Raw genomic sequence first — 26517 nt, forward strand, 5'->3', positions numbered from 1 at the left:
CGTCCCTGGAAAAAACATTGTCTGGATGGCAGTATATGTTGCTCAAAATCTGTATACATCATTCAGAATTGATTGTGCTTTGCCAAATGCGCAAGATGCCCATGTTGTACGCATCATTGCTCCTCCACACCGTCATAGATGTTGGGTTTTGAACTGAGCACTAAAACAAGTTGGATAGGTTGGATAGGTTGGACACAAGAGGAGAGGCCCTCTTCTCTTTAGCCCAGATGAGTCCATGATTTCCAAAAAGAATGGCAAACTTTGATTGGTATAACCACAGACAGGACCTTTTTAGCTAAATTTTAGCTGTTACAATTTGGCTGCAGGTTTTGAATTGATTATCAAACTGGGCACATAGACAATGGTTATCAGAGGTTGTCCTGAGCCCATACAATGACAGGTCTGGAAACAGGTCTGGTGTTGATGCAGTGCCATCTGAGGTCCAAAAGACCATGGCCATCCAATTTTTTTTTCAGCTTCCCCTGTTTGCAAAGATTTCTCTGGATTCTTTGAATGTTTTAATATGTCTTGTAGATGATGAACTCCCTAAATATGTCACAATTTCATGTTAAGAAGCATTAACATGCCATTGTTTTATCATTTGTCACACAGGTTTACACAAAGTGATGAATAGCCCTATATCTTTACTTCTAAGAGACCCTGCCTCTCTGTGATGCTCTTTTTCATACCCAATCGTGTTGCCAGTTCACTAATTAGTTGTGAAACATTCTTGATTGTGTTTTCTTTATCATTACACAACTTTTCCAGCATTTTGTTACTTTTTTTGAAACATGTTGCTGGTATCAAATTCAAAACTAACATATCTTCCATGAAATAGTCAAATTTGTCATTTTCAACATTTGATATGTTGTCTGTGTCCTTTTTGCAACTAAATATGAGTTTAAGAGATTTGCAGATTATTACATTCTGTTTTTATTCAAATTTTACACAACATCCCAACTTTTTCTGTTTTGTACACTGGTAGAAACTACAATTGCAAATTATAAAATAGTGAAAAATATAATGAAAAAAAAGTAACTATGGTCTCTAACACACACAAACGGGCCTGTCAAGGAAAACTGAACAACCGTGAGAACATGTGTTCTGGTACAGACTGCAGGCTGGGGTGTTGGGCTACATGTGTTCTGGTACAGACTGCAGGCTGGGGTGTTGGGCTACATGTGTTCTGGTACAGACTGCAGGCTGGGGTGTTGGGCTACATGTGTTCTGGTGCGGTGTCGGGCTACATGTGTTCTGGTACAGACTGCAGGCTGGGGTGTTGGGCTACATGTGTTCTGGTGCGGTGTTGGGCTGCATGTGCTCTGGTACAGACTGCAGGCTGGGGTGTTGTGCTACATGTGTTCTGGGACGGTGTTGGGCTGCATGTGTTCTGGTACAGACTGCAGGCTGGGGTGTTGGGCTACATGTGTTCTGGTGCGGTGTTGGGCTACATGTGTTCTGGTACAGACTGCAGGCTGGGGTGTTGGGCTACAATGCAGCAGCTAGATTATTAAGTGGCTCTAAGAAACGTGAGCATATAACTCCTGTGTTGGCTAAGCTGCACTGGTTACCTAAGTTTAAAATTTTACTTTTTGTCTTCAAAGCCCTCAGTGGTTTGGCACCTAGTTACATAGGTGACCTACTAATTCCTTACAGCACTCCAAGATCACTTAGGTCTTCATCTCAGAATCTTCTCTATATCCCCAAAACATGCCTTAAGACTAAGGGTGATAGAGCCTTCTCTGTTGTTGCCCCCCAATCTCTGGAATAGTCTACCTGTACATATTAAGTCCTCTCCAACCATTGACTGCTTTAAGTCTAACCCCCCACACACACACACACTCTTTATTCTTTATTTTATTTTTGACCAATTTGTGTATTATTTCAATTATTTATTTATTTTCCCCCCATGTTATATTGTTGTTGTACCATTGTCATTGCTTTATGTTTGTTTGTAAGCACTTTGGTTCAACTCAGTTGTTTTTAAATGTGCTATAGAAATAAAGTTGACTTGACTTGACTTGACATGTGTTCTGGTGCGGTGTTGGGCTACATGTGTTCTGGTACAGACTGCAGGCTGGGGTGTTGGGCTACATGTGTTCTGGTACAGACTGCAGGCTGGGGTGTTGGGCTACATGTGTTCTGGTACAGACTGCAGGGTGTTGGGCTACATGTGTTCTGGTACAGACTGCAGGCTGGGGTGTTGGGCTACATGTGTTCTGGTACAGACTGCAGGGTGTTGGGCTACATGTGTTCTGGTACAGACTGCATGCTGGGGTGTTGGGCTACATGTGTTCTGGTGCGGTGTTAGGCTGCATGTGTTCTGGTACAGACTGCATGCTGGGGTGTTGGGCTACATGTGTTCTGGTACAGACTGCAGGCTGGGGTGTTGGGCTACATGTGTTCTGGTACAGACTGCATGCTGGGGTGTTGGGCTACATGTGTTCTGGTGCGGTGTTGGGCTGCATGTGTTCTGGTACAGACTGCATGCTGGGGTGTTGGGCTACATGTGTTCTGGTACAGACTGCAGGCTGGGGTGTTGGGCTACATGTGTTCTGGTGCGGTGTTGGGCTGCATGTGTTCTGGTACAGACTGTATGCTGGGGTGTTGGGCTACATGTGTTCTGGTACAGACTGCAGGCTGGGGTGTTGGGCTACATGTGTTCTGGTACAGACTGCAGGCTGGGGTGTTGGGCTGCATGTGTTCTGGTACAGACTGCATGCTGGGGTGTTGGGCTACATGTGTTCTGGTACAGACTGCAGGCTGGGGTGTTGGGCTACATGTGTTCTGGTACAGACTGCAGGGTGTTGGGCTACATGTGTTCTGGTACAGACTGCAGGCTGGGGTGTTGGGCTACATGTGTTCTGGTACAGACTGCAGGGTGTTGGGCTACATGTGTTCTGGTACAGACTGCATGCTGGGGTGTTGGGCTACATGTGTTCTGGTGCGGTGTCGGGCTACATGTGTTCTAGTACAGACTGCAGGCTGGGGTGTTGGGCTACATGTGTTCTGGTGCGGTGTTGGGCTGCATGTGCTCTGGTACAGACTGCAGGCTGGGGTGTTGTGCTACATGTGTTCTGGGACGGTGTTGGGCTGCATGTGTTCTGGTACAGACTGCAGGCTGGGGTGTTGGGCTACATGTGTTCTGGTGCGGTGTTGGGCTACATGTGTTCTGGTACAGACTGCAGGCTGGGGTGTTGGGCTACATGTGTTCTGGTGCGGTGTTGGGCTACATGTGTTCTGGTACAGACTGCAGGCTGGGGTGTTGGGCTACAATGCAGCAGCTAGATTATTAAGTGGCTCTAAGAAACGTGAGCATATAACTCCTGTGTTGGCTAAGCTGCACTGGTTACCTAAGTTTAAAATTTTACTTTTTGTCTTCAAAGCCCTCAGTGGTTTGGCACCTAGTTACATAAGTGACCTACTAATTCCTTACAGCACTCCAAGATCACTTAGGTCTTCATCTCAGAATCTTCTCTATATCCCCAAAACATGCCTTAAGACTAAGGGTGATAGAGCCTTCTCTGTTGTTGCCCCCCAATCTCTGGAATAGTCTACCTGTACATATTAAGTCCTCTCCAACCATTGACTGCTTTAAGTCTAACCCCCCCCACACACACACACTCTTTATTCTTTATTTTATTTTTGACCAATTTGTGTATTATTTCAATTATTTATTTATTTTCCCCCCATGTTATATTGTTGTTGTACCATTGTCATTGCTTTATGTTTGTTTGTAAGCACTTTGGTTCAACTCAGTTGTTTTTAAATGTGCTATAGAAATAAAGTTGACTTGACTTGACTTGACATGTGTTCTGGTGCGGTGTTGGGCTACATGTGTTCTGGTACAGACTGCAGGCTGGGGTGTTGGGCTACATGTGTTCTGGTACAGACTGCAGGCTGGGGTGTTGGGCTACATGTGTTCTGGTACAGACTGCAGGGTGTTGGGCTACATGTGTTCTGGTACAGACTGCAGGCTGGGGTGTTGGGCTACATGTGTTCTGGTACAGACTGCAGGGTGTTGGGCTACATGTGTTCTGGTACAGACTGCATGCTGGGGTGTTGGGCTACATGTGTTCTGGTGCGGTGTTGGGCTGCATGTGTTCTGGTACAGACTGCATGCTGGGGTGTTGGGCTACATGTGTTCTGGTACAGACTGCAGGCTGGGGTGTTGGGCTACATGTGTTCTGGTACAGACTGCATGCTGGGGTGTTGGGCTACATGTGTTCTGGTGCGGTGTTGGGCTGCATGTGTTCTGGTACAGACTGCATGCTGGGGTGTTGGGCTACATGTGTTCTGGTACAGACTGCAGGCTGGGGTGTTGGGCTACATGTGTTCTGGTGCGGTGTTGGGCTGCATGTGTTCTGGTACAGACTGTATGCTGGGGTGTTGGGCTACATGTGTTCTGGTACAGACTGCAGGCTGGGGTGTTGGGCTACATGTGTTCTGGTACAGACTGCAGGCTGGGGTGTTGGGCTGCATGTGTTCTGGTACAGACTGCATGCTGGGGTGTTGGGCTACATGTGTTCTGGTACAGACTGCAGGCTGGGGTGTTGGGCTACATGTGTTCTGGTACAGACTGCAGGGTGTTGGGCTACATGTGTTCTGGTACAGACTGCAGGCTGGGGTGTTGGGCTACATGTGTTCTGGTACAGACTGCAGGGTGTTGGGCTACATGTGTTCTGGTACAGACTGCATGCTGGGGTGTTGGGCTACATGTGTTCTGGTGCGGTGTCGGGCTACATGTGTTCTAGTACAGACTGCAGGCTGGGGTGTTGGGCTACATGTGTTCTGGTGCGGTGTTGGGCTGCATGTGCTCTGGTACAGACTGCAGGCTGGGGTGTTGTGCTACATGTGTTCTGGGACGGTGTTGGGCTGCATGTGTTCTGGTACAGACTGCAGGCTGGGGTGTTGGGCTACATGTGTTCTGGTGCGGTGTTGGGCTACATGTGTTCTGGTACAGACTGCAGGCTGGGGTGTTGGGCTACATGTGTTCTGGTGCGGTGTTGGGCTACATGTGTTCTGGTACAGACTGCAGGCTGGGGTGTTGGGCTACAATGCAGCAGCTAGATTATTAAGTGGCTCTAAGAAACGTGAGCATATAACTCCTGTGTTGGCTAAGCTGCACTGGTTACCTAAGTTTAAAATTTTACTTTTTGTCTTCAAAGCCCTCAGTGGTTTGGCACCTAGTTACATAAGTGACCTACTAATTCCTTACAGCACTCCAAGATCACTTAGGTCTTCATCTCAGAATCTTCTCTATATCCCCAAAACATGCCTTAAGACTAAGGGTGATAGAGCCTTCTCTGTTGTTGCCCCCCAATCTCTGGAATAGTCTACCTGTACATATTAAGTCCTCTCCAACCATTGACTGCTTTAAGTCTAACCCCCCCCACACACACACACTCTTTATTCTTTATTTTATTTTTGACCAATTTGTGTATTATTTCAATTATTTATTTATTTTCCCCCCATGTTATATTGTTGTTGTACCATTGTCATTGCTTTATGTTTGTTTGTAAGCACTTTGGTTCAACTCAGTTGTTTTTAAATGTGCTATAGAAATAAAGTTGACTTGACTTGACTTGACATGTGTTCTGGTGCGGTGTTGGGCTACATGTGTTCTGGTACAGACTGCAGGCTGGGGTGTTGGGCTACATGTGTTCTGGTACAGACTGCAGGCTGGGGTGTTGGGCTACATGTGTTCTGGTACAGACTGCAGGGTGTTGGGCTACATGTGTTCTGGTACAGACTGCAGGCTGGGGTGTTGGGCTACATGTGTTCTGGTACAGACTGCAGGGTGTTGGGCTACATGTGTTCTGGTACAGACTGCATGCTGGGGTGTTGGGCTACATGTGTTCTGGTGCGGTGTTGGGCTGCATGTGTTCTGGTACAGACTGCATGCTGGGGTGTTGGGCTACATGTGTTCTGGTACAGACTGCAGGCTGGGGTGTTGGGCTACATGTGTTCTGGTACAGACTGCATGCTGGGGTGTTGGGCTACATGTGTTCTGGTGCGGTGTTGGGCTGCATGTGTTCTGGTACAGACTGCATGCTGGGGTGTTGGGCTACAGGTGTTCTGGTACAGACTGCAGGCTGGGGTGTTGGGCTACATGTGTTCTGGTGCGGTGTTGGGCTGCATGTGTTCTGGTACAGACTGTATGCTGGGGTGTTGGGCTACATGTGTTCTGGTACAGACTGCAGGCTGGGGTGTTGGGCTACATGTGTTCTGGTACAGACTGCAGGCTGGGGTGTTGGGCTGCATGTGTTCTGGTACAGACTGCATGCTGGGGTGTTGGGCTACATGTGTTCTGGTACAGACTGCAGGCTGGGGTGTTGGGCTACATGTGTTCTGGTACAGACTGCAGGGTGTTGGGCTACATGTGTTCTGGTACAGACTGCAGGCTGGGGTGTTGGGCTACATGTGTTCTGGTACAGACTGCAGGGTGTTGGGCTACATGTGTTCTGGTACAGACTGCATGCTGGGGTGTTGGGCTACATGTGTTCTGGTGCGGTGTTGGGCGGTGTTAGGGTGTTGGGCTACATGTGTTCTGGTACAGACTGCATGCTGGGGTGTTGGGCTACATGTGTTCTGGTACAGACTGCAGGCTGGGGTGTTGGGCTACATGTGTTCTGGTACAGACTGCATGCTGGGGTGTTGGGCTACATGTGTCGCTGTGGTTTGGACACAATGCTGACTGGTGCAAAACGTCCCAAAGACACAGGAAATATGGCAAACAAACAAGCAAACAAACAAGCCCACATACACACTTACTCATATAGTCACCCCGCCCCCTCTCTCACACACACACACACACACACACACACACACACTTACTCATATCACACACACACACACACACACACACACACACACACACACACACACACTTAATTTGGTCTTGGTATTTTACAAACCAAGGACTACATCAATAGTGGGCCAGGCCCAAGTCTACTCCATGGTTAGCTGCATGGGCCGTTATCTGTGGTTTGGGTGTTCAGGCTTCTTTGTGAAAACTCACCACTGGTATGTCCCACTCATCAGCACAAACTGGCAGAGAGAGAGAGAGAGAGAGAGAGAGAGAGAGAGAGAGAGAGAGAGAGAGAGAGAGAGAGAGAGAGAGAGAGAGAGAGAGAGAATTAAAAAAGATACACACACACACTTGCACACACATGCTCACAAAACACAAACACACACACACACACTCTCTCTCTCTCTCTCTCTCTCTCTCTCTCTCTCTCTCTCTCTCTCTCACACACACACACACACACACATACACGCACACGCGCACACACGCACACACACTCCCACACAGAGACAGTTACAAGCTCCAGTTGTTCAGTCACATGTCATCCCCCTCCAACAACAAACACACACACATACATACACACAACTTATTGCAGTCCTTTGCAAAAAGTTGACATGCTCTTACACACATTCGGTGCAACTCTACTCCTTTCTCTCTCTGGGCCTGCAGCATAGAAAATGTGAGTCTCTGTATTTTTTCATGAAATTGTATTTAGTAGTAAGTACAAAACATTTTGATGGAAAAAAATGGTGATTTTTAAGGTGTTATGGTTTACTCATTTGTGGTAATCTAGAACCCTGAGAAAGATCTGCACACTGTTAAACTATAAACTTTATTCAGCAATGCTTCAATCTTATATCTTCATCAGGCATTTTTTTTAAATGTTTTTGAAAACAAAAGTTTTGATCAAGCACCTGATTTTTTTTTTTTACCTCCACTCTGCTTTTTAATCTAGAACCATGTCGTCTTCGGAGACTCGGAGCGCTTTGCCAACAGGCCGTGGGGTTATCCGCACCATGCCCGACCGCCTCTTCATCGCCGAGATGGTGAGGCTGGCGTTCCTTTATTCACTTTGTCATAGCAACTCGCTTTTATTGTCATTGATACTTGCTTAAAAGGTGCCTTGCAGGAAACATAATTTGCCTTAGTAGAGTCATGTGACTGATGACATTTATCATGTTTTGTCTTATTTTTATCCGTTCTTCTGATGACATTTATCATGTTTTGTCTTATTTTTATCCGCTCTTCTGATGATATTTATCATGTTTTGTCTTATTTTTATCCGTTCTTCTGATGACATTTATCATGTTTTGTCTTATTTTTATCCGCTCTTCTGATGACATTTATCATGTTTTGTCTTATTTTTATCCGCTCTTCTGATGATATTTATTTCTGTCTTGACTCTGTCTTCCATTTTTTCTCTCCCGCCTTTGTGTCTCGCTTCCTCTTTGTTATCTCTCTACCTCTTTCACCGAATTATGAATGTTTCCAAAGCTGAAAGTCTGAAAAAAGAGCAAAATAACTTCATGAGCTTACTCCCTTTTTCTCTCTTTTTCCCTCCATCCCCCCTAAGAGTATGATTTTACTTTAAGACATTTAAAACAATCCTGAAAACAGCAACATAATATAAAAACGCCTATGCTGTGCTGTCCACCAAATAAGCTATAATTATGGTTACCAACTATCTTCATCTTATTTATCTTCTGCTTTGGACTAACTCGTGTTATGCCACATTGCACCTCCTAACTCGTGTTATGCCACATTGCACCTCTAGAGGCACTATATCAAATGCATGCAAGACACGAGTGCCATCACTGACATAATGGTGGATTCCAGACAACTTGAAATCTACACATGGGGGTTTTCTCATCTGTCCCTCCCTCCATTCCTTCCTTCCTCCCTCCAATCTTATATTTAATTTCTCAATTAATAATAATAATAATAATAATAATAATAATAATAATATATTGTACATTCGGCTTATTCACGCAGCGGTCATTGTGTAAACCAAAAAGAGGCTACAGGATACATCATTAATGCATTTTCGCCATCTAATGGCGAATTCATAGATCACAACAAATCCTATGGTTTGTGTACCCCGTAGCCTCGTTTTGGCTATACAAGGGCCGCCAATGTGAATAAGGTGAATACTGATAATAACACATGCAAATCCTTCCTTAACCCTCACGTCCCCGGTCCCAGGTGTTTGGGGGTCTGGTGTGGATGCTGCTGATCTCCCCCGGGTCCCACTCGGCCCCGGTGCTGTGTTGGGTCATGTTCTGCTCCATCACCTGCTTCCTGGTCTCCACCATCTGGCTCTGCGTCTTCTGCTGCGGAGCCAACGCGAGCAGAATCTGGCTCAAACTGGTGCGTCTGTGTGTCTGTGTGCGTGTGTACGTGTGTGTGTGTGCGTGTGTGTGAGTGAGAAAAAGAGAGAAAGTGTGTGTGTATATGTGTGTGTGTGTGTGTGTGTGTGTGTGTGTGTGTGTGTCTGTGTTTGTCTGTCTGTCTGTGGGTGCGAGATTGACAGCGTATTTTGCCGACAGTGCATACGCAAGCACAGTCAGACACACAAAGTGGGCAGTGTCAGGCTGAAGATAATTAATAAAAAATAGATAGATCAGAATTTAACGCTGGTTGCATGTGATTGAATTTCACTTCATCGGAAAGGTCTCGCCCATTTCAGTACCCGCCTTGACGTAGCTTCCCGCTACCTTTATCGTTGCTGAACTTTGGCACTGTGTGTGTGTCTCCTCTCTCTCTCTGTGTTTGTGTGTGTGTGTGTGTGTCTGTGCTTGTATGTGTGTATATTTGAGTGATTGTGTGTGTGTTTGTGTTTGTGTGTGTGTCTAGACACATATTTGTTTGCTTGCCTATGGTGCTTATCCACACACGGATATGCTGGCCACTAGTGTGAAAAATAGGCGCCACTTCTATTTTCTAGATGACTTACAGTCGCAGCACGGCTCGAGACGCCCGTTTCTGTGGGAATGTTCTAACCTGTGTGACAGGAGCCATGTACAGTACAACTCCGGTACCAGGGTATAGTTAGTTATGCATCTAATGTGGTCCATGGGCACTGGTGTGAGAAAGGACAGATAACACAATCTATGGGTGTGCATCTATCTGGTGGAAAAATATTATCGGACACCATCATCATCATCAACTTTATTGCCAAACTCAGGGGCCATTCAGTAGAAACAGATATGACATGCAACATACATTAAAACACAAACATGACATGCAACATATTAAAACACAGACATGGCACGACATACATTAAAACACAGACATGACATGACATGACATGCAACATATTAAAACATAGACATGACATGACATACAACATACATTAAAACACAGACATGACATGACATGACATACAACATACATAAAACACAGACATGACATGACATGCAACATATATTAAAACAGACATGACATGCAACGTACATTAAAACACAGATATGACACGACATACATTAAAACAGACATGACATGACATACATTAAAACACAGACATGACATACATAGCCTAAAAAATACATTAAACAGACATGAGATACATACAAAATTAGGGCTGTCAATCGATTAAAAAAAATAATCTAATTAATGACATACTCTGCATATATAATTTTTGCTAAGAATATTTAAATTCAAATGAATCATTGAATAATCAGCATTAGTGACATTAAAGTTCAAAAACTCTTTTATTATTATTTTCACTGTTCAAATAATGGCCATAATAATCTATGATATGACCTAATATGCTGAGGAAATAAATTCAAAAGTGCTTCGGGAAGAAGTTTTTTTCACATACAAGGCATTTCAGTCCACAGATATAACCTAGGGGACACAATGAAAATAAATGAACACTCCCCTCAATGTCCACACTATTTCTTTCCATCGATGTGCGACTTTAGAGTTGACAAACTTCGGTGATATGCAAATTCCTTGCTGTAGACATTGCAGAGGACTTTATTTTAATCAACACTTTATTTTTGTCAACACCATCAGGCCGTTTTTTAAAAGTAAATGTTCCAATCAATGATCTAGGCCAGTTTTTCCCAAACTTTTTTTCTGGGGACCCACTTTTTAAAAATGACAGACCGTGACCCATTCACTTCAGATCTAACATGCAACCTGCATGCAACAATATTGTTTTAGGCCACAGGTTCTCAAACTTTTCTTGGGGGTATTCTTGCATGCTACGCAGTCGTCACTCTTCAGCATAGTAAGCTGTTCCTGTATTTCTAAAGAGTGATGTTGTAGGCTACGTTGCAGACAAATGGATCCATAACACTGTCAAGTCCTATGTAAACATAGCAAGTAACTCAAGTCGTTATATTGTAGCCTATTTGTGGAGGTTTCTTTATTTGGAAAGTTGAATCCGCATTTTCCTCTCGAGTTCAACGTTTGTTTGTAGGCCGTATACCAAGGCCGTGTATTGATGTTGTGACAAGCTATGCTGTAAGAATGTGAAATGAATAAATATCAGAACAAGAGGCTTTTGCGCAATTAAAAGATAATGCGCCTTTACTGTAGCCTATAGAGTTTGCGAGGTGGAGAACTCGAGGAAATAATAGCCTAGCGTTTAAAATGTCCATTTAAATTGTAGCCTAATAAAATGCACTGTTAAGCGTTTTAAAATCCGAAATAATAAGGAATGTGAGGAGGTTACTATTAACTGTAAAGAGTGCATCTACAATTGAAACTATCTACAGCCTATGACGCAAATTGAATAGCCATGTCCGGATGTCTGCTTTAGTTGACTAGATTTTAATCGGTCAAGTTGAAGAGCTGGTGTCTGTTAATGTTCGTGCAAATAGGCTGATTCATGTCACTTGCATTTTGCAACTGCTAGGTCCATGGCAAGCGCCCCACAGAAATGTTTCTTTTTGCGAGTGAGATGTCCAGGCTGTCCCCTGTGCGACGTGTTCGCCCCCCAGCCGTGACTGTGGTAAACAAACTATATCCTAATAGAAAACTGATAGCTTTCCTGGCTAAATGGTATAAGTTAGGCCTATTAGACAATATAAATTGTGCTGACGACCCAAATAAAATCTCCTGCGACCCACCCGTGTGTCGCGACCCAGTCTTTGGGAAACACTGATCTAGGCAGCACATTTCCTTCTCTCTCCTTCATTTTACAGTAATGGTTACTAACTAGAACGGCTCGGGGTCAAAGGTCATACGGAATCGATTAATCTGCGTTATTTTTTTTAATCAGTTATTTTTTCTCAAATTAATTAATTGAAATTAATCAGTTATTTTAACAGCCCTATATAAAATACATTTAAAACACAGACATGACACACATACAACATAGGCTATTGTAAAACGCAGACATGGCATACAACATACATAAAAAAAGAAAGAAAAAAAGCAAAGGAATGTGTATTGACTATAAGCAAAGTCCTTTTAGGCAAGTCCCTCCACTCGGCGGCCATATTGGTGTTACAAACTAGCCCCATGCATTTCTATGGAGGATTTGTTGCTGAGTACTGTGTCTCCTCATTAGAGAGTCTCTGCTATAAGCACTCTTTTTAGCATACAGCACATGTCATCCCATAGAATTATACAGCACATTATATGTCACCCCATATTCAGAGCATATATTCAGGGTGTTACCAATATAGCCAGTTTTGCAGCCTGTCAATTGGTTGGCTAACTCGTGCATGTGCAGGTTGAACAGTGCTGCTGAATATTCTGATTGGCCAATAGGCAAGTTCTAATGATGCTGTCAGTGCCACCCATTTGGCTCTGATTGGCCAATAGGCAAGTTCTAATGATGCTGTCTGTGCCACCCATTTGGCTCTGATTGGCCAATAGGCCAGTTCTAATGATGCTGTCAGTGCCACCCATTTGACTCTGATTGGCCAATAAGCCAGTTGTAATGATGCTGTTAGTGCCATATTTGGCTCATTTTTTCAAATATCACTCACTCCCCACTCTCTCTCTTTCTCCCTCTTTCTCTCCCTCCCTCTCTCTATCAGGATGTTGTGTATCATGTCCTGGCTACACTTATGTATCTGAGTGCCTCCATTTGTTTAGCTGTCATGACCAACGCTCTGTCTGAACACAAGCACATGAACTGGGTGGGGCCTAGCGTTGTGGCTGTTCTCTACAAGTACTTCATCGCTGCTACGGTAAACACACACATGCAGGCACACACACACACACATAGGCCTACATACATATATACATACATACACACACACACACACACACAAACCCACTTTGGGTTGCACTCTGTGCATGTTAAATGTGCTATACAAATAAATCTGACTTGACTGAGTTGACTTGACAAACACAGACACACACACATAGGCTACATACATACACACACACACACACACACACACAAGAAAGAAGCAGCCAACCACATTACATGACAAAACACAATCTTCAATAGCATCCCAGTCAGCCTGTGTTAGTGTGTGGTCTGCTTGGGCATCAGTGCATCTGAGGTCCACCTGTGTCGAGTAAATAGGCCTAGACCCCATGCATGATCCAGTTGGGTCTAATAGCCTAGCTATCCAGTGGGATGTGAGGCTGTATGTATTTTAATGACTGGACAATATAAATATGAATAAAGTGATTCTAAATCTCTCTCTCTCCCTATATGTGTGTGTGTGTGTGTGTGAGACATTTGCAGATACTGGCCTTCTTCACAACCCTCCTCTATTTCATTCATGCCATCTACTCTGTGATGAGAAGCAGAAGAGCTCCATATACGGCGATATAAACACATGCAGCCATCAGTGTTATTGTATGTAGGCCTAGCCTAGGCTACTGCTATGGTTGTCATTATTCCTGTTGACAATACAGTATCTCTGTCAAAACCAAAACAAAAAGGAAACATTCTTGTCATAGCCTGTACTCAAAATAATGTATCACATCTGTATCTGTCCTTTCAAAAACAAAACCTGCACAGTATTGTTGACAATATGCTATAGTTGTAATAATTGTATGATTGCCGACAAGATAGAACATGTATGAATTAATAATTGATAATAATAATAATGAATAAATGACTGAAAATAAAGAGTGTATTAATGAAATGTATGCTACCTCGGTATCAACAATTGCTAACCATGCAAAACACCTGATTCAAGAAAACATTTTCTTCGTTTTCATCTTCAGGAAAGGAAGCTATTGTAAGGTCGGAGGTAGTGGCTGCTACAACACAGTTACAGTAACAAAGATCAGCCACGTAAACTGTCCATGTAAACGTGGCTATTGTTGGCTACAGTCAGTGCATCCGTTTCCTGTTTTTTGTCAGAAAGTTTTATCAAAGTCCTTTTAGGCAAGTCCCTCCACTCAGCGGCCATATACAAACGTTTTATGGGCACTCATGTGGCACAGTCGTTGGGTCGAACTGCGCGCGCGCAAGGCTTCACGACACCAATCTTGCTCCAGCGGCGAGATCACAACACATGATTGGCACGATGTCTTCACAACACACCATATGATTGGCTCAATGTATTCAGATCACACCACATGATTGGCTCAATGTATTCACATGTCGACGTATTGCCGAGGAAGGGGTGGGATATGTGTAGACAACGGCGTTACAAACTAACCCCATGCATTTCTATGGAGGATTGTTTGAGTGTTGTGTCTCCTCTTTAGAAAATCTCTGGTTTTACAACTGTGTCCAGCGGCTGTGGCCATAAGTGACGCGCAGTGGAAAAACGCCCACTCTGGTTTGGAGTCGCCCACAGTGTCAATTGTGTTTTGCAGAGACGTGTGCAAACAGGGAGGGTCGTGTGCATGACGACATAAGTCTTCACGTAGGTCCTCTCGGAAACTAGAAATTCTCACTGCTCTCCCGCCACTCAATTATTCTTCACCAAAATCTGCTCAAAGAAGTTAATTGATAATGTCTGGAAGAGGTAAAGGCGGTAAAGGTCTTGGAAAAGGAGGCGCCAAGCGTCATCGCAAGGTTCTCCGCGATAACATCCAGGGGATCACAAAGCCCGCTATCCGCCGCCTGGCTCGCCGTGGTGGTGTGAAGCGTATCTCTGGGCTCATCTACGAGGAGACTCGTGGTGTGCTGAAGGTTTTCCTGGAGAACGTGATCCGTGATGCAGTCACCTACACCGAACACGCCAAAAGAAAGACCGTAACCGCCATGGATGTGGTCTACGCCCTGAAACGCCAGGGTCGTACTCTGTACGGTTTTGGCGGTTAAAAATGTTACCGTTTCAAGAAATGTAACGGCTCTTTTAAGAGCCACCCACAGTTTCCACTTAAATAGCGTGCTTCCAATGTTTGAAATAAAGCTCGCACATACGGGTAAAAATCTATCTAGCTGTATATTTTAAAGATTGAGCGTTTTCCCATCAAATTTCGAATGCGCAAAAACTACTTCGAGGGTATAAACTTAATTTAACGTGCTCCTGTGCAAGATGGGAAGTATCAAGCGTGAAGGCACATGTTACATAAGTAATGAAGGCCAAAGCTGTAGCGTTATCGAGGTGTGGATTTGTCTTTTGTACTGGTGATTACAGAAAAGCAAGAAAATGTCACATTAGGGCATTTCACCCTATTACAGCTTGAGTGCTTCAGTGAAACAGTACCGTAGTTGTCTGAAACTGAAAGGTTAATATAAGTGTTGAAGATGGAACAAGCATTTTCTGTCTATATAGGTGGCTCTTAAAAGAGCCTTTGTTTTGATGTATTGGTGAAGTTAAGCACGCTCTCCGCGGATGCGACGAGCCAGCTGGATGTCCTTGGGCATGATGGTGACCCTCTTGGCGTGGATGGCGCACAGGTTGGTGTCCTCGAACAGACCGACCAGGTAAGCCTCGCTGGCCTCCTGAAGAGCCATGACAGCAGAGCTCTGGAAGCGCAGGTCGGTCTTGAAGTCCTGAGCGATTTCTCGGACCAGACGCTGGAAGGGCAGCTTACGGATAAGCAGCTCGGTGGACTTCTGGTAACGACGGATCTCTCTCAGAGCCACGGTACCAGGCCTGTAACGATGAGGCTTCTTTACGCCGCCGGTCGCCGGGGCGCTTTTACGGGCAGCCTTGGTGGCGAGCTGCTTCCTCGGGGCTTTGCCACCGGTGGACTTACGAGCGGTCTGCTTGGTTCTTGCCATTTTTCTCTCCCTCTTCGAAAATTCTCAGAAGTGTAGGTTTAATGTAGAGGACCATACCTATTTATACTTTCTAGAACTCGGTTGCCCTCCAATGATTGGAAAATGTTAATGAGCGTGCTCAAATGCTATTGGCCAACAGGCTCCCTTTCTATATGACGCCTGAAATTCAAACAAGTTAGGCCAGCCCCCCTCAGAAAGAGCGGGCAACTCCTCGCGGTTTTAACGTCTGAACACTTATATGTATTTTTAATAACATCAGTTGATCATGTCTCACCTTGTATTTATTTAGTTTCATATGAGGCTCTTAGCTAAACAGTTCTGGAGTAACGTGTCATCCCTCGATCAATTTATTTTTCAATGTCAAATGTTTACACACTTTATACATAAGGAACTATAACAGTAACATAACGGGACTTGCTTTGGACAAAACTGTCGAAAAACGTTTCGACTCGTTGCCAGGTTACATATTTGTGCCCTTGATTGAGGGACTTCGTCTGGCCCCTCAAAATCCTTCTTCAAAACTAAAAACGAACATTTAAGAAGCATATCCTGTGGTTATTGATCTTATAGTGAATTACACATGCCTCTAACATTACCCCTCTTTTGTTAAGAAACCACGGACGGAAACCCCAAAGTGCCATGTAAGTTACATTATGATCACAGCAAACTAACTTACATTTGGCCACTGGGCGTGATGTATCAACAGTGTTTGAGGACGCTGGACATAATAGTTTACCCGTTTAACGTTACATAACCGGAGTTAGAAGGAACAGCCAATACAGGATGTGAAGTTACCCTCATTGCGGACTGAGCGGAGCCAAATGAACAGGCTCTTTAAGATGAGTCGTAAATGACAAAAATGTCAGATTATTTAACATTTGGGTGTTCTGCTTTTTGAAGATAGTTATGGTTGGCTCTTAAAAGAGCCTTTGGTTTTTTGTGAAAGACAGCGATTTACTTTGACTTCTCAGTCTTCTTGGGCAGCAGCACAGCCTGGATGTTAGGCAGCACACCGCCCTGAGCGATGGTCACACCACCGAGCAGCTTGTTCAACTCCTCGTCGTTGCGGACAGCCAGCTGCAGATGGCGGGGAATGATACGAGTCTTCTTGTTGTCACGGGCAGCGTTGCCGGCCAACTCCAAGATCTCAGCGGTCAGATACTCTAGCACAGCTGCCAAGTAGACTGGAGCACCAGCGCCAACGCGCTGAGCATAGTTGCCCTTACGCAGCAGTCTGTGCACACGGCCCACTGGGAACTGAAGTCCGGCCCTAGAGGAGCGAGTCTTCGCCTTGGCCCTAGCCTTGCCTCCGGTTTTGCCTCTTCCACTCATGTTTCAAATGTTGATAGACGACCTACAGAAATCTGCAATACTAATAGCTGCGGCTAACAGTATATATAGCTAACAGTCGAACTGTTTACTCGCTGATAGGACAACGATGAGAGCCAATCGTAGCACAGATCTAGACAACAAGCCAAACCCACCTTTTTGGAGCCCTTTTGGCGGCTCTTATCGCTTTTTGTGAACAGCGGGTAACGTTACTTTGTTAATTGTAAGATTTGGTTGTAAAAAAGTATCCAATTAAAAATAAGGTGACAGTCAAATTGACCAGAGTGCATTGGTATCACCGGTGAATCTCAGGTTTTTGTGTATTTTTCTCCTATCTATTATTGTGTTAAATGCTCCAAATGAGTACTTGAGCTGCATTCTGTGTATGAAAGGTGCTATACAAATTAAGCTTATTATTATGTAAGCCGAGTGTTAAGATAATAATATAAAACTATATCAGAAAAAATAACAAATTAAAAGTCATAAATGGAAATAAAAAGTGTTTGATCCAAGAGTTGCACAACGGTGGAATAATGAACTGCCTGTAAAGCAAAACGTAAGGCCGCCAAATCTTCTCGCTGCTGATAGCTGATGTTGTTGCTGATAACGTCTAGTGTTGAATTGATTTGGGTGTAGTTCAATTTGTAATTTTTGTAACAATATTGTTATAACTCATAGCACTGTTATAACGTAATAGGTTGATTTTTGTAGCACAACCCACAGCATTTCTAGCATAGAGTATGTAGTTGTCACAAGTTCTTAGCTGGTAATTCACCCATAAGACTGTTTTTTTAGTAGGCTACTGTAAGATAAATGCCTGATTAGGCGATGTTAAGATGTAGTGCAGAGTTTGAAACGTCATGATCAATAGTAAGTGATTGAGCGACTGTATATCTGTTACTCACTGTGGTGAAGCGTGTAACATTACCTACAATGTAAACTGTTGGAATAAACTTTTCATTGATATAGATGGGTGGCTCTTAAAAGAGCCTTTTTGGGCCTTGCGGCGGAAGATGCTATTGTTAAATTACTTCTTTTTGGGAGCTGCCTTCTTGGGCTTTGCGGCCTTGGGCTTGGCTGCCTTGGGCTTTGCGGCCTTTGCCTTCTTGGGGCTCTTTGCTGCCTTCTTGGGGGCGGCGGGCTTCTTGGCCTTCTTGGGGCTCTTGGTAGCCTTCTTGGCCGCTGCAGGCTTCTTGACTGCCTTCTTCGGAGACTTCTTGGCGGCTGCTGGTTTCTTGGCCACTGCCTTCTTGGGCTTCTTTGCTGCGGCGGGCTTCTTGGCAGCGGGTTTCTTCGCCTTGGGAGCAGCCTTCTTGACGGCCTTCTTCTTCGGCTCTGCCTTCGCCTTGTTCAGCTTGAAGGAGCCGGACGCGCCGGTGCCCTTGGTCTGAACCAAAGTTCCCTTGGTAACGAGACTCTTGACGGCGATCTTGACGCGAGCGTTGTTTTTCTCGACGTCGTATCCACCGGCTGCCAAAGCCTTCTTCAATGCAGCCAAGGACACTCCTTTCTTTTCCTTCGATGCAGACACAGCTTTGACGACGAGATCGCCGACGCTGGGTCCTGATTTCTTAGGACGGGGTGCTGCCTTCTTCTTGGGTGCCTTTGCTGGAGCAGCGGCCGGAGCGGGAGCAACTTCTGCCATTGTTAGCGATTTCAACTTGCACGTACTACACACACGACAACTGGAAATGTCTGAGTGCTGAGTCGAGCAAGTGGGCTGAGATTAACCTCTCCATGAGAACCGTTTAGACTCAGCGCGAGTACCTCTCCGCTCTCTCTTCCCGGTGAGCACTAAGTTGTGTTTTCTCCTCTCATATTTTTAGAGAATATCCGGCATAAATCAGATGGGAGATCTGAATTTTCACGCGTAAACATGAAGACGAACTTTTCGTCTTCTAAATGATCTGAAGGAAGTTAAGTATCAGCTTTGTTCGGAGTCGTACTATACAGAAAAAGGAGTGTTGCGACGAGGAAATCGAGTCACGGTTGTGGACCTATGGATGGTATAATGCGTATAAAATCCCCAAAATAAAGATAAACACTAACCTCAAACATTTAAGGACAACAATTTGAGTCTCCCTAACTTAACTACTAAAGTTATACTTGTTGTATACACTCTAAACATTGTCAGATTTCGCGTGTTTGTACTCAGTGAAACACAGACTCGGGTAACGGGACTGCAGTGATCATACTGAGGGGCTAGATTTCTTATAACTTACACAAATGTATGCAACTATGCTCATACGCTGATACGTTTGTGTAACTAGAATTAATGACGAATTCACAAATTAAGTTATTGACATATTTCGAATGCAGATGTTTTGATATGCAGGTTCTTATGCAGGAAGGTGAACAGGTTTAAATCATAGTTGACAGCAACGGTAGCCTGCATTATTACTATAGGAACTACATTGTTATTATTAGTGGTAGTACTACTCGTAGTATTAATAATAGTAGTTGGATTAGTATCAATATACTTTTCAAAGTATAATACTTGAGGTTTCAGTGCTGCTTTATCTGTTGCTTACCCACAACAGTGCAGCGGAGAAAATCTTTGATTAGATTGGATTACTGCTGCTACTGCTACTATTATAATTATTGTTATTCAACGTTGTCATAATAACTTGATATTATGAGTATCACTCATAAAACGCAAGTAACGTTAATTAAGTGGTGTTTTATGTTTGAGGCATATGGCTGTTTTGCAATTTATGCTTCAGCAAAACGGGAAAACATCTACATGCTACCGTTAATGTCAGAGAAAGATCAAAATAAACACATACTATTGACCCCGCAGACCTTAACACGAATGGAAAACAAATTTTGCGGGGGAAATAGTTATGATATATAGTGGCCATTGCCCCACAAGATGTCGGATTCTCCGAAACGGTAGGGATTCCTAGTAGGGAAGCGTACTTTGAGCCTAAGGTTTTTCCATCTTCAACAATAGAAGAATGGTTTGCCGCCCTCCTCTCCTCCCCTATTTGGTGACGCCACATTATAATCCAGGGGCGGGACTGGTTGCAGTCTTCTTGTAGGTCGTCGTCACTAGTATAAATATCAGAAGCAGTCAGCAGTCTGCACTCATTCATTTGCTGAGCTACTGAAAACAGAATCAACGATGTCTGGAAGAGGAAAAGGAGGCAAAGGTCTTGGAAAAGGAGGCGCCAAGCGTCATCGCAAGGTTCTCCGCGATAACATCCAAGGAATCACGAAGCCCGCTATCCGTCGCCTGGCTCGCCGTGGTGGTGTGAAGCGTATTTCTGGTCTCATCTACGAGGAGACTCGTGGTGTGCTGAAGGTTTTTCTGGAGAACGTGATCCGTGATGCCGTCACCTACACCGAGCACGCCAAGAGAAAGACCGTAACCGCCATGGATGTGGTCTACGCGCTTAAACGCCAGGGTCGTACTCTGTACGGTTTTGGCGGTTAATTCTTGGTTCCATTTCAAATCTACACAAAAGGCTCTTTTAAGAGCCACCCATATTTTACAATCAAAATGTATATTATTCCTCATCACAGTGGTGTCATTTTAATGATGATTCTGGTCTTTAGTAATTGCCAAATAAAGCTTTGGTGAAGAACTACCACTTTGAACAGTTGATTCGGAAATGGGTCTATTACTCGAAGCTTCTCGACCTCTTCTGGTGAAAAGCCAAGACTGCATCTAAATTATCCCGGCTAGATAGTGGACAGGAAGCTTTACTAGTGAAATAAATCTATCCTAACCACCCCACGCCCACACATACGTAGTGAACATGAATAAGAATGGAATATCATTATTTTTACAAATAAAGATTGGAGCAATCAGAATACAATTTTCCCACGTCTCTTGCATTGTAATAAAAACAAATCGCTACGAACAAACTATGCTTGTCACAGTAGAGGCTACGAACCAAACACAATGTTGTGCATTAGCCTAAAGTGTTTATGCTTTGAAACGAGGCCGTTGCAGTGGCAGCACGATTGGTTCGCGAGGCGGTGGCGCTGCAAACCACTCAGGTGATTCATGCAGAGAATGAGGCAGTTTCTGCTTCGGACGTCATGTCACGTGATTTTTCCGTACCAAAGCATCCTTTGGAGCAGTGGTTCAAATGGAATTGTAGTTAATGGTTTGAAGCACGTATCGAAGCTTCAGTGTCAGACTGCCATCACTACTGGTCATATAATCACACTGTTTAACCCGTGTCATTAAGATAATATCATGTGACCCATGTTATCATAATTATGTGACCCATATCTCTCCACCTGCGTCACTGGGGGAGATTGAGGTCTCATTGGTTAAACAACAGCCATGCACTTACGTTTTCAGTGACAGAGACGTGCCTTAGCTAGTGGTTTACATACGCCCTTCTACATAAACCCCCCATTTTCGATATTACTTCATCTCTGAATATCGTTTTCGAGTAGGCTTACCGATTCATTGTCATGCCGGAGCCTGCGAAGTCTGCGCCCAAGAAGGGCTCGAAGAAGGCCGTTACTAAAACTGCTGGAAAAGGTGGAAAGAAACGCAAAAGGACAAGGAGGGAGAGTTACGCAATCTACGTGTACAAGGTCCTGAAGCAGGTCCACCCTGACACCGGTATCTCCTCTAAGGCGATGGGCATCATGAACTCGTTCGTGAACGACATCTTCGAGCGCATCGCTGGAGAGGCTTCCCGCTTGGCTCACTACAACAAGAGGTCCACCATCACCTCCAGGGAGATCCAGACCGCAGTACGTCTGCTTCTGCCCGGTGAGCTGGCCAAGCACGCCGTGTCCGAGGGAACGAAGGCCGTCACAAAGTACACCAGCTCTAAGTAAACAGCAATTCCATTCTTTCACCACCATACCAAAAGGCTCTTCTAAGGGCCACCCAACTTCTTAAAAAGCAAGTGTTAAAAAAAGAGGGGAAAAAAATCGACCTCGTGCTTTCATGGACTAGTGATGCCCTTTTTTTTAACGCTCATTGAGTTTCTTATTTAAATGTGTTGACATTAAAATTATATATAATTAATGTTGCCAATACAGTTCCACATGAGCATAGCCTCTTCAAAGTATACTGTACTCCTTTGTATACTGCTAAAATAGCACGTTACGTAAGCAGAAGCTTAACTGTATGAGGATACTGCATGAGAAAAACACAGGTGCAAGTGACATGTTTTGTAATGCAGGTGTCCGCACCTTCCAGGCATTACTGACAAGTCTGATGTATAGCCTACATTATTTTGTCGCCTGAACGTCTTCCTGAACCTTATCATGCTGCTGGCAAATCCTAGGATTAGTTCAAAATACGACACCAGTCTTCACTGTAGAAACACTGGTGTAATTGTTTTATAGAAGTGCAAGGTGTTTATTTTCTGTCTTTCCTTTCTTTATCTATTTATTCGTGTCTTTGTGATGTATGCTGTATGTCATGACTTTGTGGTCTGTGACGTCTGAACGGAAACCTGAGTCTGGCAATAAAGTTGATTAGTGCTCAGGAAGTTGTTGGACAACACTGTTCATTTATGTATTAATAAATGCTGCTGGCCGGAACAAATTCACTGTGACACTGCCAGTAGGTGGCACCATGTATTCACACTGGAGGTTAAAGCAGAGACTTTCTAAAGAGGAGACACAACACTCAAACAATCCTCCATAGAAATGCATGGGGTTAGTTTGTAACGTCAATATGGCCGTTGTCTACACATATCCCACCCCTTCCTCGGCAAAACGTCGACATGTGAATACATTGAGCCAATCATGTGGTGTGATGTGAATACATTGAGCCAATCATATTCTTGAATTTCCCCTTGATCAAAAGTATCAATCTATCTATCTATCTATATATATGGTGTGTTGTGAAGACATCGTGCCAATCATGTGTTGTGATCTCGCCGCTGGAGCAAGATTGGTGTCGTGAAGCCTTGCGCACGCGCAGTTCGACCCAACGACTGTGCCCGATGAGTGCCCATAAAACGTTGGTATATGGCCGCCGAGTGGAGGGACTTGCCTAAAAGGACTTTGGTTAAAGTTGCTGGTCATGGTTTTGTGTCATTATGATAGATAGAATTTACAGGGTAGGGTAGAAACAATTCTATTCTAAATTGTAATCTATATAGTAGATAAAATATACATGATTAGTAACACCACTAGTGACTGTTCAACTGATAATTTATAAATACCTGTACAACACATACTGGTACCAGACTAGCCTAGAAATCTAGACGCACCCTAGCAGCAGCAGGGTAGTACCAGACCAATATGCTGCGAGCTCTCTAGTGAAGTGTTTCTCAAGGTGTGCTCCGCAAGCCATCGCAAGTGATCCGCTGGCAGACGTGGTAAAAATATAATATTGATGAGTTGTTTGCAATATTGAACCAACTTGTATGTAACCTCAAACAGTTCTGCACTAACACTGCCTATAGCTATGCCAATTTAAATCGTATGAATTGAATTCTCTGACACAATAAACAAGGCGCAAAGACAATAGGCAAGTTGGTTCAGTTGAAGTAGATCAACTGTTTTTTTTTTTAGCTAGGTGTTCCGTGAGGGTTTTGTTGTTGGTTAAGTGGTCCTTGGTATGGAAAAGTTTGAGAAACACTGCTCTAGTGTATACCCCCCCCCCCCCCCCCCCCCCCCACCCCCACACACACACACACACACACACACACACACACAATTACGTGACATTCTGAGTAATGTCCTTCCATCAACTGGTTCCTCCGTTACCACTAAGGTTTGTACAAGAAACAATGTCATACAAAGCAGGTTTTTTTAATGATTTTCATTTCTATTGAAAGTACAAGTTCACATATTTTGCCAGGTTGTCACGTCTCTAACTTACCTTTGTAGTTTAAAAAATAAATTAATAAAATATGAGGAGAGGATGCCCTCAACGTGTGTTGGCCGATTTAAGCCAGTATGTCTGAATATTACAAATGCACTGGCAAACACTTATGTAACATTTTTAATATGTATAAAAGAAATAAAAAAAAAACAATCATTCATCATTAAGGAGATTTATATTGCGAAAGTGTCCGTCAATGTAAAAATCCCACTCTTCCTGTATGCTTCATCAGCTGTGTCTGTTTTAAGAAGAAAAATAAAGACACTTCATATTCTGTACATCACTGCACATATACAACTTACACTTTGTTTTGTAGATGTCAAAAGTGGCGATAAGAGGGCGATCGAACAGGATGTGCTTTGCCTCTTATAAAACGTGAGGTGCACAATGTTTTCATAAAAAAAAAAAACATGGGCGCTTTTCCGCTTTCAGTTAAACTTTTTTCAACTTGAGGCGCTCAGGGCGACTCTACAAAAAACGCAAGGCCATTAACCCGAAGTTGCTCCGGGGACAATGTAATTCCTTGTAATATAACTGATATATGTTAGTCACTTTTGATTAAAGGTGTCTGCTAAATTAATACATGTAAATGTTACCTGTGATAAAAACGGGAAACCTCCTGGTTGCGTTCTGAACTTGGAGACGCACCAAGCAGTGCAAGTAGTTTGGACGCTCCTGGGACATGACATCACAGTCATGGTAGGGTAGCACCTCCACAAGCCCCGCCTCCTGGCAGGAATCCAGGAAATGCTTCTTGCCACGAGCATCCTCGTTGGTGCTGCAAGATGACAAGTGAGCAACAGTTTCAGATTGTGTTGATCATGACCTATTAATGACATTCAGGTTCAGATTCAACTTCAACACTCTGGCTGTTTGTTTATAGTGTGATACACCTGACTGTTTGTGTGTGCATTCTCGAAGAAGAACAAAAACACAAAACACCACACACAAACAAACCAACAACAACAAACACACACATAAAGACACAGACTCTGCATTTGTATGAGTGAAGTACTCCTCAGGGGGAGAAATCGGGAACCTTGACTCTTTTACACTCATGTTCAGTTCAGTTAAAGTTTATCTTCAGTTCTGTATTGGTTTCAGACCAGCACAGACGTAAGTTTAATTTACCATAATGTAAAATTGATGAACACACTGTGTGTGTGTGTGTGTGTGTATGTGTATGTGTATAGACCTGTGCAAAAAAAAAAAAACATACACACACACAGAATATCATACTTTTGTTTGTGTACAGACACACACACACACACACACACACACACACACACACACACACAAGCACGCATGCGCGCGCACACACACACACACACCTTACCCTGTGTCTCCTGAGATACACCACCCCAGTATGGTGAAATCTCTCATTAGCGTGGAGCTGTGCTGATTGTTTACATACAGAGATATGTCATGTGACCCAGAAAGACCAGGCCAGGCTTGTGAGGCGTAATCTATCACATTTGCTCTGTGTTTTAAGTGCCACCACTTTCCATCATGTTGTCATTGGAGTCTTGCCATTTTTTTCTTTGTATATTCACTATATTCACTGATTTCTCTGTGAAAGTGCCACTTTCCATTGTGTTGTCATTCTCGTCAATTTCTCTTTGTATTTTCACTGATATCTCTCAACAGCTCGCTTCACATATCAGAGCTGCAGACTGACGATGCGTCACCGAACACTAGATCGGAACACTCGGCCGCCGCCCGCCGTTGAGGAGGGGGGGGGGTCAGTGCGCGTCTGGGCTGAGCGTGTTTACCGTGCGTCCTCTCGGAGGCCTCGGCTGTCTCTGTAGTGCAGACACCATTTCCACTTCCCCATTCTGCTCAGCTCCTCCAGGAAGGCCGCGGTGCTCTTCATGCTCTCTGAGTGGGGAGGTGGCAGAACAACACGTTACACTAAATTATATGTATTAGCTGCCCAATTAATGTTTTTTTTTTTTTTTTTTTTTTTAAACTTGCATAAATCGTTGTCCTGCAGTACATACACAATACGTGTTACAATAACTTCCTGGGTATTAGCAGTGTATTGAGTAGACAGTGTTTTATGCAAGTAAAATAAAAAAACAACAACAAAAACATTAATTGCCCCCGTGTATTATTAACTTCACAGCTGAAGAAATTGTGCAAAATCAATGTATAAACCTCGGGCAGCAGATCGGGGATAACAGCACAGCAGAGTAATGGGACCACAATTAAACTGGCAAAATAATACCAATTTCCCAGCTAACACACAGGAAATTACTGTAACCCTTATAATTACTTATAACCTTATAATTAGTTATAATTACTATAACCCTTAATCCAAAAAAAAAAGTTAGAACGTTGCATAAAATACAAATAATAAACAGGATGTGAAAATGTGTAAATCTCATAAATCCATATTTAGCAGCAAAAATTACACATTTGATTATTTCAAGGAAAATGTAAGCACATTTTGAATTTGAT

The 26517-nt window shown here is 43.7% G+C and overlaps 10 protein-coding genes across 36 annotated transcripts in view; 4 read left to right on the plus strand and 6 right to left on the minus strand.

Annotated features, from left to right (window-relative positions):
* Positions 1-26517, minus strand: part of LOC121719407 (NACHT, LRR and PYD domains-containing protein 3-like) — an 851137-nt gene that overhangs the window by 514736 nt on the left and 309884 nt on the right. The gene's annotated exons all lie outside the window — the stretch shown is intronic.
* Positions 1-26517, minus strand: part of LOC121719377 (NACHT, LRR and PYD domains-containing protein 12-like) — a 732803-nt gene that overhangs the window by 387543 nt on the left and 318743 nt on the right. The window lies entirely within an intron of this gene.
* On the plus strand, positions 7282-13855 carry LOC121719628 (myelin and lymphocyte protein-like). Its single transcript, XM_042105422.1, has 5 exons — positions 7282-7487; positions 7764-7854; positions 9011-9175; positions 12805-12957; positions 13467-13855. Exons 2-5 carry the CDS (start codon positions 7768-7770, stop codon positions 13554-13556), a joined length of 495 nt encoding a protein of 164 aa, XP_041961356.1. The 5' UTR covers positions 7282-7487; positions 7764-7767; the 3' UTR covers positions 13557-13855.
* On the plus strand, positions 14323-15116 carry LOC121719664 (histone H4). Its single transcript, XM_042105469.1, has one exon. It carries the CDS (start codon positions 14694-14696, stop codon positions 15003-15005), a length of 312 nt encoding a protein of 103 aa, XP_041961403.1. The 5' UTR covers positions 14323-14693; the 3' UTR covers positions 15006-15116.
* On the minus strand, positions 15443-15927 carry LOC121719641 (histone H3). Its single transcript, XM_042105440.1, has one exon. It carries the CDS (start codon positions 15912-15914, stop codon positions 15504-15506), a length of 411 nt encoding a protein of 136 aa, XP_041961374.1. The 5' UTR covers positions 15915-15927; the 3' UTR covers positions 15443-15503.
* Positions 16610-17437, minus strand: LOC121719648 (histone H2A). The gene has a single exon (XM_042105449.1). The coding sequence runs from the start codon at positions 17244-17246 to the stop codon at positions 16869-16871; it is 378 nt and encodes a 125-aa protein (XP_041961383.1). The 5' UTR covers positions 17247-17437; the 3' UTR covers positions 16610-16868.
* LOC121719616 (histone H1-like) lies at positions 17922-18953 on the minus strand. The gene has a single exon (XM_042105405.1). It carries the CDS (start codon positions 18886-18888, stop codon positions 18271-18273), a length of 618 nt encoding a protein of 205 aa, XP_041961339.1. The 5' UTR covers positions 18889-18953; the 3' UTR covers positions 17922-18270.
* LOC121719667 (histone H4) lies at positions 20348-20762 on the plus strand. The gene has a single exon (XM_042105472.1). It carries the CDS (start codon positions 20368-20370, stop codon positions 20677-20679), a length of 312 nt encoding a protein of 103 aa, XP_041961406.1. The 5' UTR covers positions 20348-20367; the 3' UTR covers positions 20680-20762.
* On the plus strand, positions 21597-22135 carry LOC121719656 (histone H2B 1/2). The gene has a single exon (XM_042105458.1). It carries the CDS (start codon positions 21675-21677, stop codon positions 22047-22049), a length of 375 nt encoding a protein of 124 aa, XP_041961392.1. The 5' UTR covers positions 21597-21674; the 3' UTR covers positions 22050-22135.
* LOC121719380 overlaps positions 23969-26517 on the minus strand; it is a 33642-nt gene continuing 31093 nt past the window's right edge. The window contains exons 21-23 of one of the 2 annotated variants that reach the window (XM_042104917.1): positions 25830-25935; positions 24654-24835; positions 23969-24295 (exon numbers count right to left, since the gene is read on the minus strand). In XM_042104917.1, the coding sequence (XP_041960851.1) occupies positions 24231-24295; positions 24654-24835; positions 25830-25935 (353 nt within the window). In that variant the 3' untranslated portion in view covers positions 23969-24230. Of the gene's footprint in view, positions 24296-24653; positions 24836-25393; positions 25746-25784; positions 25936-26517 lie in introns of those variants that run through there. The other variant, XR_006034260.1, reaches the window with a different exon arrangement.

Source organism: Alosa sapidissima, chromosome 9 (genome assembly GCF_018492685.1).
Source record: "Alosa sapidissima isolate fAloSap1 chromosome 9, fAloSap1.pri, whole genome shotgun sequence".
In the NCBI taxonomy this organism is placed as follows: Eukaryota; Metazoa; Chordata; class Actinopteri; order Clupeiformes; family Clupeidae; genus Alosa; species Alosa sapidissima.